The 17,686-nt window shown below is 44.3% G+C and overlaps 1 protein-coding gene across 3 annotated transcripts in view; it reads right to left on the bottom strand.

Moving 5' to 3' along the window:
* SLC22A3 (solute carrier family 22 member 3) overlaps nucleotides 1-16,990 on the bottom strand; it is a 50,782-nt gene extending 33,792 nt beyond the window's left edge. The window contains exon 1 of one of the 3 annotated variants that reach the window (XM_084624628.1): nucleotides 16,298-16,990. In XM_084624628.1, coding sequence (XP_084480754.1) covers nucleotides 16,298-16,714 — 417 coding nt within the window. In that variant the 5' untranslated portion in view covers nucleotides 16,715-16,990. The remainder of the gene's footprint in view (nucleotides 1-16,297) is intronic. The other 2 variants (XM_084624630.1, XM_084624629.1) reach the window with 2 other exon arrangements.
* Nucleotides 16,991-17,686: the final 696 nt, after the last annotated feature.

Genomic DNA, 17,686 nt, shown 5'->3' with positions numbered 1-17,686 from the left:
CCTGCCAAGGGCTTTCTCTGCACAAGTGGCGGAAAGTTTGGGAACCACTGGTCTAGTTATTACTTAGTTCTGCCTTGAGTGCAGGGGACTGGACTAGATGACCTACTGAGGTCTCTTCCAGTCCTACACTTCTATGATTCTATGAATGGAGCCCAAACCACCCTCTCAGTCCTAGCTGTGATCCCATGCAGAAATGTGCAGGAGTGTACCAGGATGTATCTGTTCTGTAGCTATAAAGAGCTAAGGTCCAGACTGAATCCATTTCTCACACTGGTGAGCAGTTACTTACATGTGTAGTCCCAAGAAAGTCACTAAGATTATTTGTGTGAATAACTGTTCACAAATTGGGCTCACATGTATTGAAAGGAAAGCTTTGCTCTTTGTGCATGGGGAAAAGAAAATACAAGGCTTCAGAATGGAGGGGTCACAAGCCTCCCTCTCAATCTTCTGCTTGGTGTCCAGGGTCAGTAATGTAGAGAATCCAAAAATCCAGAGCCCTCTCTGCCTGGGCCTCTTCTGTCTTGCTTCATCTTTCATTGTTTCTTATTAACCTTTCCAACTTGGCAATCCTGTGAAAGCAGAGCTGTATAGTGCGTCTGCTGAAAATAAACTATAAAAAAGTTCTGAGAGGTCACACTAGAGGTGGTCTAAACCAAAAACCTCAAGTCTGAACATCTCACAAACATTGGGCAAGTTTGGATCTAGATTCACATCTAATTTTGAGGATTTGCCTTTCTATCTCTCAGCCACTATGCTCTCTTTCTCCCCAAAATTTGGAAAAGTTCAGGCCCAGACCAGAACTTTGCCTCTCTATTCTGAGTTTAATTCAAATGGAAGACCTAATGCCTGGAGGAAGTTAGTTAAGTAGGTCGTTTTAATTTCAGGGTCAGCTCCTCCATTGATGTGTGTGTCAGAAAATCCACAACTGCACTTGTACACACAGCAGTAATGCCCTGCTTAAGGCTGGGATGTCCACATTTTACAACACTGAGGGCTGCATTGACAACTTGTCTGTGGGCTACACACTTCATTTGCTAACACAGTTTCCGTACAGTACATAACAAAATGCACATTACCACACTATATGCTTGAACTGTATTCTTCCTCAATTTAATACGATGGCTGGAAAGGGCCTGGTAGATGAATTCATAACCAGTACCAATCTGAACTCCTCTGCTCTCACCGCCAGTGACATGTGCAGACACCAGTCACTGCAAGCAGTCGAGATAGGAGCTTAGGAGAGGAGAAACCACTTACTTCAGGACAGTGCCACGACTCTCAGCTGCACTGTGTTATAAATAAAGGAATGGAAGAGGGGAAAGCTGATGTCATTAGTTCCTCCACCAACTCCTTTGGAGCTGCCAGATTGTAGGGGATGAAAGGTTTCAGAATAGCAGCTGTGTTAGTCTGTATCCGCAAAAAGAAAAGGAGTACTTGTGGCACTTGTCATAAATATAAAGGGAAGGGTAAACCCCTTTAAAATCCCTCCTGGCCAGAGGAAAAATCCTCTCACCTGTAAAAGGTTAAGAAGCTAAAGGTAACCTCACTGGCACCTGACCAAAATGACCAATGAGGAGACAAGATACTTTCAAAAGTTGGGAGGAGGGAGAAAAACAAAGGGTCTGTGTCTGTCTGTATGCTGCTTTTGCCGGGGACAGAACAGGAATGGAGTCTTAGAACTTTTAGTAAGTAATCTAGCTAGGTATGTGTTAGATTATGATTTCTTTAAATGGCTGAGAAAAGAGCTGTGCTGAATAGAATGACTATTCCTGTCTGTGTGTCTTTTTTGTAACTTAAGATTTTGCCTAGAGGGATTCTCTATGTTTTGAATCTAATTACCCTGTAAGGTATCTACCATCCTGATTTTACAGAGTGATTCCTTTACTTCTATTAAAAGTCTTCTTGTAAGAAAACTGAATGCTTTTTCATTGTTCTAAGATCCAAGGGTTTGGCTCTGTGGTCACCTATGCAAATTGGTGAGGATTTTTACCAAACCTTCCCCAGGAAGTGGGGTGCAAGGGTTGGGAGGATTTTGGGGGGAAAGATGTGTCCAAACTACGTTTCCCAGTAAACCCAGATAAAGTTTGGTGGTGACAGTGGAAATCCAAGGCCAAAGGGTAAAATTAATTTGTACCTTGGGGAAGTTTTAACCTAAGCTGGTAAAAGTAAGCTTAGGAGGTTTTCATGCAAGTCCCCACATCTGTACCCTAGAGTTCAGAGTGGGGAAGGAACCTTGACAGCACTTTAGAGCCTAACAAATTTATTTGAGCATAAGCTTTCGTGAGCTACAGCTCACTTCATCGGATGCATGCAGTGGAAAATACAGTGGGGAGATTTATATACACAGAGAACATGAAACAATGGGTGTTACCATACACACTGTAATGAGAGTGATCAGGTAAGGTGAGCTATTACCAGCAGGAGAAAAAAAAAAAACCTTTTGCAGTGATAATCAAGGTGGGCCATTTCCAACCGTTGACAAGAATGTGTGAGGAACAGTGTGTGTATGGGGGGGGAGGAATAAACATGGGGAAATAGTTTTACTTTGTGTAATGACACATCCTCTCCCAGTCTTTATTCAAGCCTAATGTAATGGTGTCCAGTTTGCAAATTATTTCCAATTCAGCAGTCTCTCATTGGAGTCTGTTTTTGAAGTTTTTTTTGTTGAAGAATTGCAACTTTTAGGTCTGTAATCGAGTGACCAGAGAGATTGAAGTGTTCTCTGACTGGTTTTTGAATGTTAAAATTCCTGACGTCTGATTTGTGTCCATTTATTCTTTTACGTAGAGACTGTCCAGTTTGGCCAATGTACATGGCAGAGGGGCACTGCTGGCACATGATGGCATATATCACATTGGTAGATGTGCAGGTGAACAAGCCTCTACAGCCCCCAACTAAAACCTCTCCAGCCCATCATCAAGGATCTACAACCTATCCTGAAGGACGACCTACAGACAGCCCCCCAACCTGAAGCAAATACTCAAATACTGAAGCTGCTACCCAGTCTGTACTTGCTTTGGGGGTGTATAGATTCTCTCATTCTCCAAAGCATTTTTCACCAGCATGTCACTGAAATCAAACTGGCCTGTCTCCCAAGATTTGTGAGAGTGTTGGGTCATCCTTTAGGATAGGTTGTAGATCCTTAATAATGCGTTGGAGGGGTTTTAGTTGGGGGCTGAAGGTGACGGCTAGTGGCGTTCTGTTATTTTCTTTGTTAGGCCTGTCCTGTAGTAGGTAACTTCTGGGAACTCTTCTGGCTCTATCAATCTGTTTCTTTACTTCTGCAGGTGGGTATTGTAGTTGTAAGAAAGCTTGACAGAGATCTTGTAGGTGTTTGTCTCTGTCTGAGGGGTTGGAGCAAATGCGGTTGTATCGCAGAGCTTGGCTGTAGACGATGGATCGTGTGGTGTGGTCAGGGTGAAAGCTGGAGGCATGCAGGTAGGAATAGCAGTCAGTAGGTTTCCGGTATAGGGTGGTGTTTATGTGACCATTGTTTATTAGCACTGTAGTGTCCAGGAAGTGGATCTCTTGTGTGGACTGGACCAGGCTGAGGTTGGTGGTGGGATGGAAATTGTTGAAATCATGGTGGAATTCCTCAAGGGCTTCTTTTCCATGGGTCCAGATGATAAAGATGTCATCAATATAGCGCAAGTAGAGTAGGGGCTTTAGGGGACGAGAGCTGAGGAAGCGTTGTTCTAAATCAGCCATAAAAATGTTGGCATACTGTGGGGCCATGCGGGTACCCATAGCAGTGCCGCTGATCTGAAGATATACATTGTCCCCAAATGTGAAGTAGTTATGGGTAAGGACAAAGTCACAAAGTTCAGCCACCAGGTTAGCCGTGACATTATCGGGGATAGTGTTCTTGACGGCTTGTAGTCCATCTTTGTGTGGAATGTTGGTGTAGAGGGCTTCTACATCCATAGTGGCCAGGATGGTGTTATCAGGAAGATCACTGATGGATTGAAGTTTCCTCAGGAAGTCAGTGGTGTCTCGAAGGTAGCTGGGAGTGCTGGTAGCGTAGGGCCTGAGGAGGGAGTCTACATAGCCAGACAATCCTGCTGTCAGGGTGCCAATGCCTGAGATGATGGGGCGCCCAGGATTTCCAGGTTTATGGATCTTGGGTAGTAGATAGAATATCCCAGGTCGGGGTTCCAGGGGTGTGTCTGTGCGGATTTGATCTTGTGCTTTTTCAGGAAGTTTCTTGAGCAAATGCTGTAGTTGCTTTTGGTAACTCTCAGTGGGATCAGAGGGTAATGGCTTGTAGAAACTCGTGTTGGAGAGCTGCCGAGCAGCCTCTTGTTCATATTCCGACCTATTCATGATGACAACAGCACCTCCTTTGTCAGCCTTTTTGATTATGATGTCAGAGTTGTTTCTGAGGCTGTGGATGGCATTGCGTTCCGCATGGCTGAGGTTATGGGGCAAGTGATGCTGCTTTTCCACAATTTCAGCCCGTACACGTCGGCGGAAGCACTCTATGTAGAAGTCCAGTCTGCTGTTTCGACCTTCAGGAGGAGTCCACCTAGAATCCCTCTTTCTGTAGTGTTGGTAGGGAGACCTCTGTGGATTAGTATGCTGTTCAGAGGTATTTTGGAAATATTCCTTGAGTCGGAGACGTCGAAAATAGGATTCTAGGTCACCACAGAACTGTATCATGTTCGTGGGGGTGGAGGGGCAGAAGGAGAGGCCCCGAGATAGAACAGCTGCTTCTGCTGGGCTGAGAGTATAGTTGGATAGGTTAACAATATTGCTAGGTGGGTTGAGGGAACCATTGCTGTGGCCCCTTGTAGCATGTAGTAGTTTAGAAAGTTTAGTGTCCTTTTTCTTTTGTAGAGAAGCAAAGTGTGCGTTGTAAATGGCTTGTCTAGTTTTAGTAAAATCCAGCCACGAGGAAGCTTGTGTGGAAGGTTGGTTTTTTATGAGAGTATCCATTTTTGAGAGCTCATTCTTAATCTTTCCCTGTTTGCTGTAGAGGATGTTGATCAGGTGGTTCCGCAGTTTCTTTGAGAGCGTGTGGCACAAGCTGTCAGCATAGTCTGTGTGGTATGTAGATTGTAATGGATTTTTTACCTTCAGTCCTTTTGGTACGATGTCCATCTGTTTGCATTTGGAAAGGAAGATGATGTCTGTCTGTATCTGTACAAGTTTTTTCATGCAGTTGATAGATTTCCACTCCATACGGCTAAATGCAGTGCCTTGCATAATGACAGGTTTCAGAGTAACAGCCGTGTTAGTCTGTATTCGCAAAAAGAAAAGGAGTACTTGTGGCACCTTAGAGACTAACCAATTTATTTGAGCATGAGCTTTCGTGAGCTACAGCTCACTTCATCGGATGCATATCGTGGAAACTGCAGCAGGCTTTATATATACACAGAGAATATGAAACAATACCTATTCCCACCCCACTGTCCTGCTGGTAATAGCTTATCTAAAGTGATCATCAGGTGGGCCATTTCCAGCACAAATCCAGGTTTTCTCACCCTCCACCCCCCCACACAAATTCACTCTCCTGCTGGTGATAGCCCATCCAAAGTGACAACTCTTTACACAATGTGCATGACAATCAAGTTGGGCTATTTCCTGCACAAATCCAGGTTTTCTCACATCCCCCCACCCCCATACACACACAAACTCACTCTCCTGCTGGTAATAGCTCATCCAAACTGACCACTCTTCAAGTTAAAATCCAAGTTAAACCAGAACATCTGGGGGGGGAGGGGGGGAGGAAAAAACAAGAGGAAACAGGCTACCTTGCATAATGACTTAGCCACTCCAAGTCTCTATTTAAGCCTAAATTAATAGTATCCAATTTGCAAATGAATTCCAATTCAGCAGTTTCTCGCTGGAGTCTGGATTTGAAGTTTTTTTGTTTTAAGATCAGCGGCACTGCTATGGGTACCCGCATGGCCCCACAGTATGCCAACATTTTTATGGCTGATTTAGAACAACGCTTCCTCAGCTCTCGTCCCCTAAAGCCCCTACTCTACTTGCGCTATATTGATGACATCTTTATCATCTGGACCCATGGAAAAGAAGCCCTTGAGGAATTCCACCATGATTTCAACAATTTCCATCCCACCACCAACCTCAGCCTGGTCCAGTCCACACAAGAGATCCACTTCCTGGACACTACAGTGCTAATAAACAATGGTCACATAAACACCACCCTATACCGGAAACCTACTGACCGCTATTCCTACCTGCATGCCTCCAGCTTTCACCCTGACCACACCACACGATCCATCGTCTACAGCCAAGCTCTGCGATACAACCGCATTTGCTCCAACCCCTCAGACAGAGACAAACACCTACAAGATCTCTGTCAAGCTTTCTTACAACTACAATACCCACCTGCAGAAGTAAAGAAACAGATTGATAGAGCCAGAAGAGTTCCCAGAAGTTACCTACTACAGGACAGGCCTAACAAAGAAAATAACAGAACGCCACTAGCCGTCACCTTCAGCCCCCAACTAAAACCCCTCCAACGCATTATTAAGGATCTACAACCTATCCTAAAGGATGACCCAACACTCTCACAAATCTTGGGAGACAGGCCAGTCCTTGCCTACAGACAGCCCCGCAACCTGAAGCAAATACTCACCAACAACCACATACCACACAACAGAACCACTAACCCAGGAATTTATCCTTGCAACAAAGCCCGTTGCCAATTGTGCCCACATATCTATTCAGGGGACACCATCACAGGGCCTAATAACATCAGCCACACTATCAGAGGCTCGTTCACCTGCACATCCACCAATGTGATATATGCCATCATGTGCCAGCAATGCCCCTCTGCCATGTACATTGGTCAAACTGGACAGTCTCTACGTAAAAGAATAAATGGACACAAATCAGATGTCAAGAATTATAACATTCATAAACCAGTCGGAGAACACTTCAATCTCTCTGGTCACGCGATCACAGACATGAAGGTCGCTATCTTAAAACAAAAAAACTTCAAATCCAGACTCCAGCGAGAAACTGCTGAATTGGAATTCATTTGCAAATTGGATACTATTAATTTAGGCTTAAATAGAGACTTGGAGTGGCTAAGTCATTATGCAAGGTAGCCTGTTTCCTCTTGTTTTTTCCTACCCCCCTCTCCCCCCAGATGTTCTGGTTTAACTTGGATTTTAACTTGAAGAGTGGTCAGTTTGGATGAGCTATTACCAGCAGGAGAGTGAGTTTGTGTGTGTATGGGGGTGGGGGGGATGTGAGAAAACCTGGATTTGTGCAGGAAATAGCCCAACTTGATTGTCATGCACATTGTGTAAAGAGTTGTCACTTTGGATGGGCTATCACCAGCAGGAGAGTGAATTTGTGTGGAGGGGTGGAGGGTGAGAAAACCTGGATTTGTGCTGGAAATGGCCCACCTGATGATCACTTTAGATAAGCTATTACCAGCAGGACAGTGGGGTGGGAATAGGTATTGTTTCATATTCTCTGTGTATATATAAAGCCTGCTGCAGTTTCCACGATATGCATCTGAGGAAGTGAGCTGTAGCTCACGAAAGCTTATGCTCTAATAAATTGGTTAGTCTCTAAGGTGCCACAAGTACTCCTTTTCTTTTTGCGAATACAGACTAACACGGCTGTTACTCTGAAACCTCTCATTACAGTGTGTATGGTAACACCCATTGTTTCATGTTCTCTGTGTATATAAAATCTCCCCACTGTATTTTCCACTGCATGCATCCGATGAAGTGAGCTATAGCTCACGAAAGCTTATGCTCAAATAAATTTGTTAGTTTCTAAGGTGCCACAAGTACTCCTTTTTTTTTTTTTTTTAGGGGATGAAAGTATCCCCTGGTGAGGAGCCAGATGCCTGGAAGGTGCTAAATGCTCTCACTACCAAATAATGGTGCTACCATTTGGGACCATTTTAGTTTACTTTGCCTATTTTGCTTATCCAGGAAAAGGATATTAAACTATCTGTCCATCTCCCTAGGGAGAGGGGAGAGAATCCCCAATATGCCTAGGGATTTCACATCTGAAATAACCTTTAAACAAAGGAGGAGGATGGGTCTGAAATGAGCATTGAGAAGGTCAAGCTCATGACTAATACCTGGAAAACAAAATGGTTATTACAGTGTCTCCCCTCACAGTATGTCTGTCAGAGGGCAGATATTTTTTATTTTGGACTGACACTCAGATTCAGTTAGGGGATAGCAAGTACTCAACAATGTTTTTCTGTGTAATTCAAGGACTGAAGACAATGGGAGTTGCAGGTATTCAGCAGCATCTCACTTTTCCGTAGAGAGGTGCAAGTAATTTGGGACCTGAGCCAAAGGCCACTGAAGTCGACAAAGTCTTTCCATGACTTCAGTAAGCTTTGGATGAGGCCTCCCATCTCTGCGATACAACTAAGGACAGTCTTCTGTTCTGGTGCTGAGCGGGATGCTGGAAAGCTCATACCTTAGTCCTTCAGCACAGCCTTTCCCTGCCTTACCAGACTCAACCCTGCATTGTCTTACCTGATAATAATTCATCAGAGGACTTGGAAGGATAGCACCTTTGGCCTGAGGTTCTGAAAGCACTGTACAGTCTGTCACAACTAAGGGTCACAACAGACAGGTGAGATAAGTAAATATTTGATTTACAACTATCGTTTCATTAATTGACCAATACTAGGTGTTTTTCTATGCCTGTCTACAATGAATCGAAGGTCTCAGCTCAGTTCTGGCTGAACAAGTGTCCATTTGAAACAACCACCAGCAAAACTGGCATCCTCCTTGGCAGTATTAATAGAAGACCAGTTTATCCTCTCAGTCCTGCAGATGGTGCTCCAGGGGAGGCTGGAAGTACATTGCTAGGGCAATCTGGGGCAGCTCAGACTGCTGCTACCCAGTCTGTACTTGCTTTGGGGGTATATAGATTCTCTCATTCTCCAAAGCATTTTTCACCAGCACGTCACTGAAATCAAACTTCAAGCTGATTCAGCTCAAGGGGGGCAAACAGCCCTTTTTCTTGGTTTTATCAGGAAACAAAATGTGCTAAGAGACCTCTTTGGGGCAGATTTTCTTCTCTACCTTGTTCAGAGGTCAGCACACCAGTGGCACTTAATAATGCCAAAGAAAAATGGAGGGTCAGACTTCCCTTCACTCATAAGTTGCTGTGTCACAAGAACCTGAGTAGTGGGGTTTGTTTGGTTTTGATTTTGGGTTTTTTGCCTGAATTTTCCTACATGCCTTCAAGGTCCAGCTTGCATCACTTGTAGATCTGCTGGCTGGACCACCCAGAATGATACCAAGCCTTCTAATGTGAAATTGGCCACCTCCATTTTTTTTAAACATTTTCCTTTCTTATTACCACTGCTGCCTCCAGACTGGCAAAATAAAGGAGAGATTTGTAAACTCATCCCAACCCTGTGCAAGCATAGAAAAAGTTCAAACATTTGAAATCAGTGTTCCAGCTTCTCAGCCAGTGTAAATTAGTGCAGCTTCACTGAAATAAATGGGGCTGTGAAGATCTGCCCTACCTGAAGCACAATCATTTGTATATGGGGGAAACCTTACTGAGTAAGTAGTCAGTCCCGCTGTCCACTCCCGACACCCTCTCACTACCCCTCAAACCCTACCTGATATAGGAAATATGAAAGAGTAGCCCTGATTTCTTGTATGAACCCAGACATACTAATCAAGGTAAGTGTAGGCTTTGGGGCTTTTCCATACTGTAGAATGAATTCTTCTGGAGTAGTATAGAAAAAGGAACAGCTGTTTTCTCTCCACTCCAGCTTTGACTGTCATGTTATTCGCTGCTTTAAGATGCTGTAAAAGTGGTAAGGTAAACATTACTGAACTGGTTACAGATCCCTTTGAAAATACAGTTTTGTTTGGGTTTTTTGAGACAGCTGCCAAGTAAAAGAGCATGATGATTTATTTGCAACAACTGTAGTAGAATAATGTGTTCTGGTGATGATTTATCCTTCTCAGACCTCACACGTGGGCAATGAATTGTTACCAAGTCTCAAAATTACATAACTTTCATCACAGAGAAGTGTTGCTGACCGGCCACACTGGAATCAGTTCATTATGCTAAATGTGTGCCAGTAAAGGCTGCTATTAAGTCTGGAACACACCAGCTTTGCTTTTAGCAGTTGATGAATCCATTGATTACTGTCTCCGCTGACATCTGAATCTGTAGATTTGTTTGTAATCCATTAACATGCCACTAGGCGTCATCATTAGGCTGACCAGAGAGCAAGTGTGAAAAATTGGGACAGGGGTTGGGGTGTAATAGGAGCCTATATAAGAAAAAGCCCCAAATATCGGGACTGTCCCTATAAAATCGGGACATTTGGTCGCCTTCGTCATCACTGCCAAAAACATTTGGATAAAATTACCCACCCTGTGCAACATTTTATCAGCAGCTAGTGGAAATTATCTAGGCTCAGCTTTTTTTTTTTTTCTTTCCGATTGCTGGTCTACCATACGGAGCTGCTGAATCAGTGCACCCTCTCGCACCCTAGCCACATCCTCTTTTCAGCCTGCGCCACTCATTTGCGGAAGTGGCTTTTAGAGACTCCACTCCCATTCCTAAGAAAATGCAGTCTGGACCCCCGCATTATTTATGCTGACATCATCTGGCATTAATGGGGGATGAATTTTGGCCAAGATCAGTACCTCCTCTATGGCTCCCTTTCCCAGCAAAATCTGACAATCCATTTGATTCCAAACCTGCTGCTGACACAACTAGTTTCTTTCTCCGGGTTCATGAGGAGTAACAAAAGCTCAATAAAAATAAGTGGAAACAATATTTGATTTTATTTTTGGGGTATTTCCCAAATACTTAATTTCATTGAGCATTGTGTGTTCTCTTAAACAGGGAAACTTAATTACGTTTGTGGAATTACTGTGAGGTTTTACAAATAAAGTCAAAACTGATTTCAGTGCATTTGCTGCAATCTGCATCTTAAAATTATTCTGATTACTACTCTGTCTAGCTTTATTCCACCTCAGGATCAGGGAGCTAAAGGGCTCTAGCTGCATTATGTACTGAGAGTTAACCTGTTTGCCTTTTGTAAGGCAACTCTCTCTGATTTTAGGTGCCTGCAAGGAAAAGCATGACCCAAAGCTGTAGGATCATGACCCATCCTGGTACAATGTGCAAAATTTCAATTTGCAGTGGCAAGGAGAAAGAGGACTTGCTGTTGTACCTCCATAAGATACAAAGAATGTTTTATAAATGAATCTTAGGTTTTGCTATTTCACCTATCATGAAGGCCTGAAGAAGATAAATAGAGTTGCCAACTGTTGTCCATAATGGACATTATAGTGGATTCTGTTCTCCTCCTCCTCCTCAAAACACCTCATTGTGAAAGGACCCACTTCCAGCCACCTACCCTAGGTGTAAATAAATTAATCCAGCTACCATGGAATGGGCATTAGGCACTTCAGGTGCTGCTCATACGCCAGCTCCGGAGTTCCCATCAAACCGAACAATTACTTTTACTTCGTGGTTTCTGTAACTGCAGCTGCCTGTGGAACTATTTCGAAACAGTTTAACAAATGAACTAGACATCAAATAATAGAAAGTGACACCACATTCAAGTGTTCCCCACAGAGAGATCCAGACCCTTTTGCACCACCGGAGCAGTGTGAAGGGATCAGAACAAAGATGAGAAACTCACCCAGCGTATTTCATTAATTTAATAATTAATCCCTCCTGTCCTCTGATCATTTTTCTCTCTCTGGTAATGAGGTGCTCAAAACTGAATGCAGCATTTCAGGTGTGATTGCATAAGAACTGGATAGAGTGAAACTGTTACACTTCTGTTCTGTGGCATGACATCTTTGCATAGCAGCCCATGTTTGCATTGTCTTTTAGCTACTGTATCACATTGCAAACTTGTGCCTAATTTGCTGTCTAGTATAGCCCCCTGCAAGTTTCTTTCAGCATTGCTGCTTTTCAAGTTTCTCCTTCCCACTAACATCTGCTTTTCAGATTACTACGTTAAATCATCCTTTTGATTTAGTCTCCCTGGTCGTGTTCTCGGTAAACTTAATCAGATATGAAATAACACATGTTTAAACACAGTACAAAAACAACAGTTCATCTATATAAAAATGAAGGGTTTAAAAAGAGCAGGCACATTAGAAAAGGGGTAGCTGTTTCAATGGTCAAATTAGATAGGACAGTACTATGTCTAACTTGGCTTCTCATCTAAATTTTATGGAAATCCTAATGTGTTATATTTAACACATTATATAAATATATATTTATATATTTTATATATAAGCCCTAAGTGTGTTATATTTAACATATTTATGTTGTGAATTGCCTGCTATGTCACTGCTTAGTAAGTGAGTAAAGCCGATAATTGGGTATGTTGGAGCCAGACCCAAGCTACAGGGACTGGACTTTTGGGCCCTGATCCACAGCCCAGTGAAGTCAATTGGAGTCTTTCCACTGATCCCAGAACTCTTTGGATCAGGCCTTTGGAGTCTGAAAAGAGCCCTGTGAATGCTGCTACTTGGTATACCATATGGTCATCTGGGAAAGAAGAATATGGTAGCACTCTAGCCACTCTAGCCTATTACTATTCTTATGTCCTTGTCTTTAGGCTTTGTATGTGAGCCTGTTATTTTACAGAATAATATTCAGAGGTTTAGGGGGTAGATTTTCAAAGGCATAAAGGACAATTAGGTGCCCAACTTCCAGTCACATCCAATGGGAGTTGGATGCCTAACAGCCTTCATGCCTTTGAAAATTTCCTCATTAGTCAGTAAGAGCACTCTTGTCCACTGGCCTTCCCTCCCCTGACCTTATGTGGGCTATCCAACCCCCTTCTTCTTCTTATTTTTGGTAGGGGATTTGGCAGGCAACGGTGGTGAAAATCAAAACCACACTTCTAATTTGGCTGGTTTTCAGCAGCTTGTTCACATGCACCTGGAGCATTTCCATAAGGTTCCCATTCACCATTTCCTTGGTCACCTTCCTTTTCCCTGTAGCCCCGCTTTTCAATTACATGAGTGCTGCTGAACACACAGGTGAATGTGGTACAGGCTGAAGATGTTTGCCAACAGAACTTTGAACTTCAGCTCCCACTCCTTGCTCTGACGACCCACAAGTTTCATTTTCTCCATGCATCAGCTAGTGAGCAGGGAGGTTTTTTTCTTGCTGCTGACGCAAAATCATACTGGTTGCATCAGATATAGAATAATCTTTTACCTACTGCTGCTGTAAATGGACTCTGAGTGAAGCTTTACATTGCTGTTTTGCTCACCCACTTTCAGCAGTCATCAGGGTCAACAGCTGAAAAAACATGGACAAAAAAGTAACCCCCCGCCACACCCAACACACACACTCCTAATTTTCATCTTAAAAATAATGTCAGTTAAACGATACTTCATGAAAGATTCTGGACTGAAAGCCCCTGGAGGTGGAAATTCTTTGTACATCTCCAGGACAAGCATGACATAGGCAGCAGTGCAAGTTTCCCCTGCCAGTGAGGTTCAATCCTCACCTGGAATAGCCACTCCTAGGAATCTGAACATATTTAATTTTCCTTGCCCATTCAATCCATTGCTGAGATGGCAAACGAATCTGCTCAGTGAAGACTGTGATTAATGTTTTTTGAGGCGTGGATTCTTATCTACCGACACATTTCAGACAGCTTGCACTCATCAGCTTATTCTGAGTTTCAGTTATTTCTAACCCAAACCAGCTATGATTCTATGATGGATGCTCTGAATCCATTTACCAATCTTCAGGCCACTCAGTTGCTCTTATTTAACATTTATTCAGGGCATACAATGTTCTAGGCCAGGGGTGGGCAAACTATGGCCCGCAGGCCACATCCAGCCCTTCAGACCATTTAATCCGGCCTTCAGCCCTGCCAGGGAGTGGGGTTGGAGGCTTGCCCCGCTCCGCGCAGCTCCCAGGAAGCCACTGGCATGACCCCCTTCTAGCTCCTACTTAGTATGCAGAGGTGTGGCCAAGTGGCTCTGCGGGCTGTCCATCTGCAGGCGCCACCCCTGCAGCTCTCATTGGCTGCAGTTCCTGGCCAATGGGAGATGCAGGGGTGGCGCCTGCAGACGGGGAAGCATCCAGAGCCACCAGGTGGCGCCTTGAAGCCAGAGAGGGGACATGCTTCCAGGAGCTGCTTGCGCTAAGTGCCACCCGGAGCCTGCACCCTTAAACCCAATGGTCCCATCCAAGAGCCCCCTCTTGTACTCCAAACCCCTCATCCCTGGCCCCACCCCAGAGCCTGCACCCCCAGCCAAAGCCCTCACCCCTCCCATGCCACAACAGCCTGCCCCATCCCTGATTCCCTTCCTGCCCTCTGAACCCCTTGGTACCAGCCTGGAGCCCCCTCCTGCACCCCAAACCCCTCATCCCCAGCCCCACCCCAGAGCCCTCACCTCCCCGCACCCTGACCCAGAGCCTCCTCCTGCACCCTGAACTCCTCATTTCTGGCCCCACCCCAGAGTCCGCATCCCCAGTCGGAGCCCGCACCCCCTCCCTCACCTCTACGCCCAATTTCATGAGTATTCATGGCCCACCATACAATTTCCATACCCCAATGTGGCCCTCAGGCCAAAAAGTTGGCCCATCCCTGTTCTAGGCACTTTATGGAATGTGTATAAGGAAAGTTTCCTTCCCTGAAGATGTCATAATCTAAGAAGAGACAAAATAGAACAACTGATGACAGGACTGGCTGAGGGAAGGCAGATGAGACTATAAACTCTTTGGGTTAGGGACTGTCTCTTTGTACAGCACCTAGCACAAGGGGGTCCTGATCACAATGTGAGAACCTGCAGGGCTGGAACTGTGGGGGTTTAGGGCTGCTGATGCCTCCACATTACCATGGGAGCCTTAGGCTGGGCTCCCATGGGAGGACCCTGTGAGACTGGGATCAGCAGGAAATACCAACCACCAGGACTGGCGTGGCAGCTTCAGAAAGCCCCCTGATTGGCTGATACCAGTATATAAACCAGGAACCCATGAAAGGGAGCTGTCTGAGCAACAACATAGACTGCCTGCCTGTCTCTGCTCCAGACCCTGCTTGTGAGAGATCCTCAACTCCAGCTTCTGATCCTGCCTGCCTCCTAACTCTTGGTTTTCCCTCTGACCTGTTGCGTACTCTGACCTTGCAGTACCTGAGTTGGTCTGCCTTCTGACGCCAGACTCTTGCTTTTGTCCTCTGGCCTATCTAGTACTCTGACCTCCTGGTATCTGACTTGGCCTGCCTCCTGACGCTTGACTCTCAGTTTGCCCTCTGGTCTATCCTGGATCTGACCTCCTGGTACCCGACTTGCCCTGACTTCTGCTCTGACCACTAGGATTGACTGACCAGGACCTGATCATGACATACAAATAAATAATAATGGGAAGATAGCAGGACCATGGGCACAGTCATCAAATCATACGGTGGTTTTGATACAGTATGCAACACTACATGAAGATTACATACCTAATTTATTTAAATGTGTTTTGGTTATGGTGTTTCTGAGCACTACAGTTATCACAGTTATTTACACACACCCATGCATCTCTAGTGCTGAGTCTATGGATTAGAGTCACATTGCATTGCACCGACTACATGTCTATAATCAAGATCTCCTAGCACAACTTATTGGTTGTCCTTTCGCAGCCCAATAGAGAATAACTGTATTTGCCAACACTTACCACAAATGGAGTAACAGAGCAACTGCAGTTATCCATTCCTCAGGAAATAACTCTGGTATTTCGGATACCAGAGAGTGGTAACTGTTGGCAAAATATGACTTTTTAATGACAACCAATGTAATTCTATTTTCTTATCAAGGTTAGGGACACACAGAAGTGGTTAGACACTAATTATTTATTACTAGTAAGTCTAGATGTTTACTAAAATAAATTATATAATGTCTATATAACTGGCCAGATCACGAGCTGGCATAAATCAGCAGCAGTCAATTGAACAAAATTGATTTATACCAGCCAAGGACCTGCCCTTAAATGACCACTCTAATGCCTCAGTTGCAATGACATTACTCTTTGTTTATTTTAGTCAAGCATTACAACAGCAAGAAAGCAGTATCCCCATTTGAGTTCATCTGCTTCAGAGAGTCAATACTAGGGATCTTTCAGATTAGCTCACCCATTCCTAAAAGGCTGGCATTGCTGCTTGATAATACTCAATATCCTGATTCATTTGTAACTGTCAGAGAAACTGATGAAAACTTTATTCTTGTCCCATTAAAAACATCTATACTACATATGTATTGCTCTAGCAATCAATTTTTATTTTACAATCCTGCTCTGACAATGAAAACACTGATTGGAAAATGTTGATTTCCCTTACCTCACTGATGATCGTTGAGTGGGATTGTTTATATACCCAGCCATCCTGGCATGGAGTAAGGGCCACGTTGCCCAGGCTGCGATTAGTAAAGTGGGACAGTGGGTTGGCACAGCTCACAGAGGTGTTATTCCACTCTATGTCAAACCTCTCACACTGGCCACTGGAAAACCTGTTCACCAGGTTCGGAGCTGGCACAGTATAATTTTGTTCCTCTTCAAGGGTCCATCCACATCTCTCACTTAATTCAGCTGCACCAGGGATCCTGCACCAATAGTGCTCTGGTGCGTGCCCAAGAAAGACCACTCCCACAAATAGAAAAGAAAAAGTTATGCCTGTCTGGCAAAGGAGGAAAAAGACCCTCTTTTGGTACCTTCCAAATTCCCCAGCTTCTTTTAAAACCTCATCAAAAGACGGCATTGTGTGCAGTAGGTTTTCAACTCGGAGGGATCCAAGAGATGGCAGAGTCAACAGCTTTCAAACTTTGTAACTAGTGCTGGTGCTTCCTGTAGATGTAGCTGTGTGGACTGTCTCGCTCCCTCTCCCTCTCCCCACACACACACACACAACACCACGGTAGCATAAGCAGCTTTGGAACAGAGCAAAGTTCCACAGACCCACCCAGAGCGTTACAGTATGTCAAGTGGTGTGAGGCTTACACACAGCAGTGTAGGAGAGCAATATAAAGTGAGCAAACATACCATAGGAGAGAAGGGGCGTGCGTTTCCTATCTATCCAGAATCTTAAACAGATTATGCAATAAAAACAATTAACTCTTTAGGGACAGACGTGCAGTAAACACCAGCTCTGCAGGCAGGGGCATACAGCTCTTGTCCTTACAAAGGGATCCCAGAAAAATGCAGTGTGTTAAATAAAAACATAACAGAGAGGAAGCTGCTGCAAAAGTAGCAATGAGCGATGCTGTCAGCATTCTGGGTGGCAGTGACAGAAATGTTCATAAAAAGCTCTGAAGTCTCCCCTTCAGCACACAGGAGTTATTTCTGCAGCCACGTTCTAGTACTCATCCAAAGTGCTATTGAACCATGTGTACAACTTTTATTGGAAAGGCTATTTCCTGTCTATGTTATAATTAAAGAAAGGTTGTCATGCCCAAAATGTAGGAGTTCCTTTTAAAAATAGGTCTATCTGTGCTTTGACCTATTTATGTAGGTTTTTATATGGCCTCATTCATCTTAGTATCTGAGCATCCCCTGCTCTCTCCTTTCCCAGAGGAGCTATACATTTAGTTAGTTGATAAGTTTGCTTGGGGGCCAGGGACTTGTGGGGGCCAGAGATCAAGGTGGGCTAGGGGTGGGTGGCACTTCCAGAGGGCAATCTAAGCCACAGAAATAATGGGTTTTGCATTTAAAATTCTGAAAGAGGTGAGATTTG

The sequence above is a fragment of the Lepidochelys olivacea genome, assembly GCF_965140295.1.
Source record: "Lepidochelys olivacea isolate rLepOli2 genome assembly, chromosome: 3".
NCBI classification, from domain to species: domain Eukaryota; kingdom Metazoa; phylum Chordata; order Testudines; family Cheloniidae; genus Lepidochelys; species Lepidochelys olivacea.
Note: the sequence above shows the minus strand (reverse complement) of the source record. Positions and strands in the feature narration are given on the sequence as shown.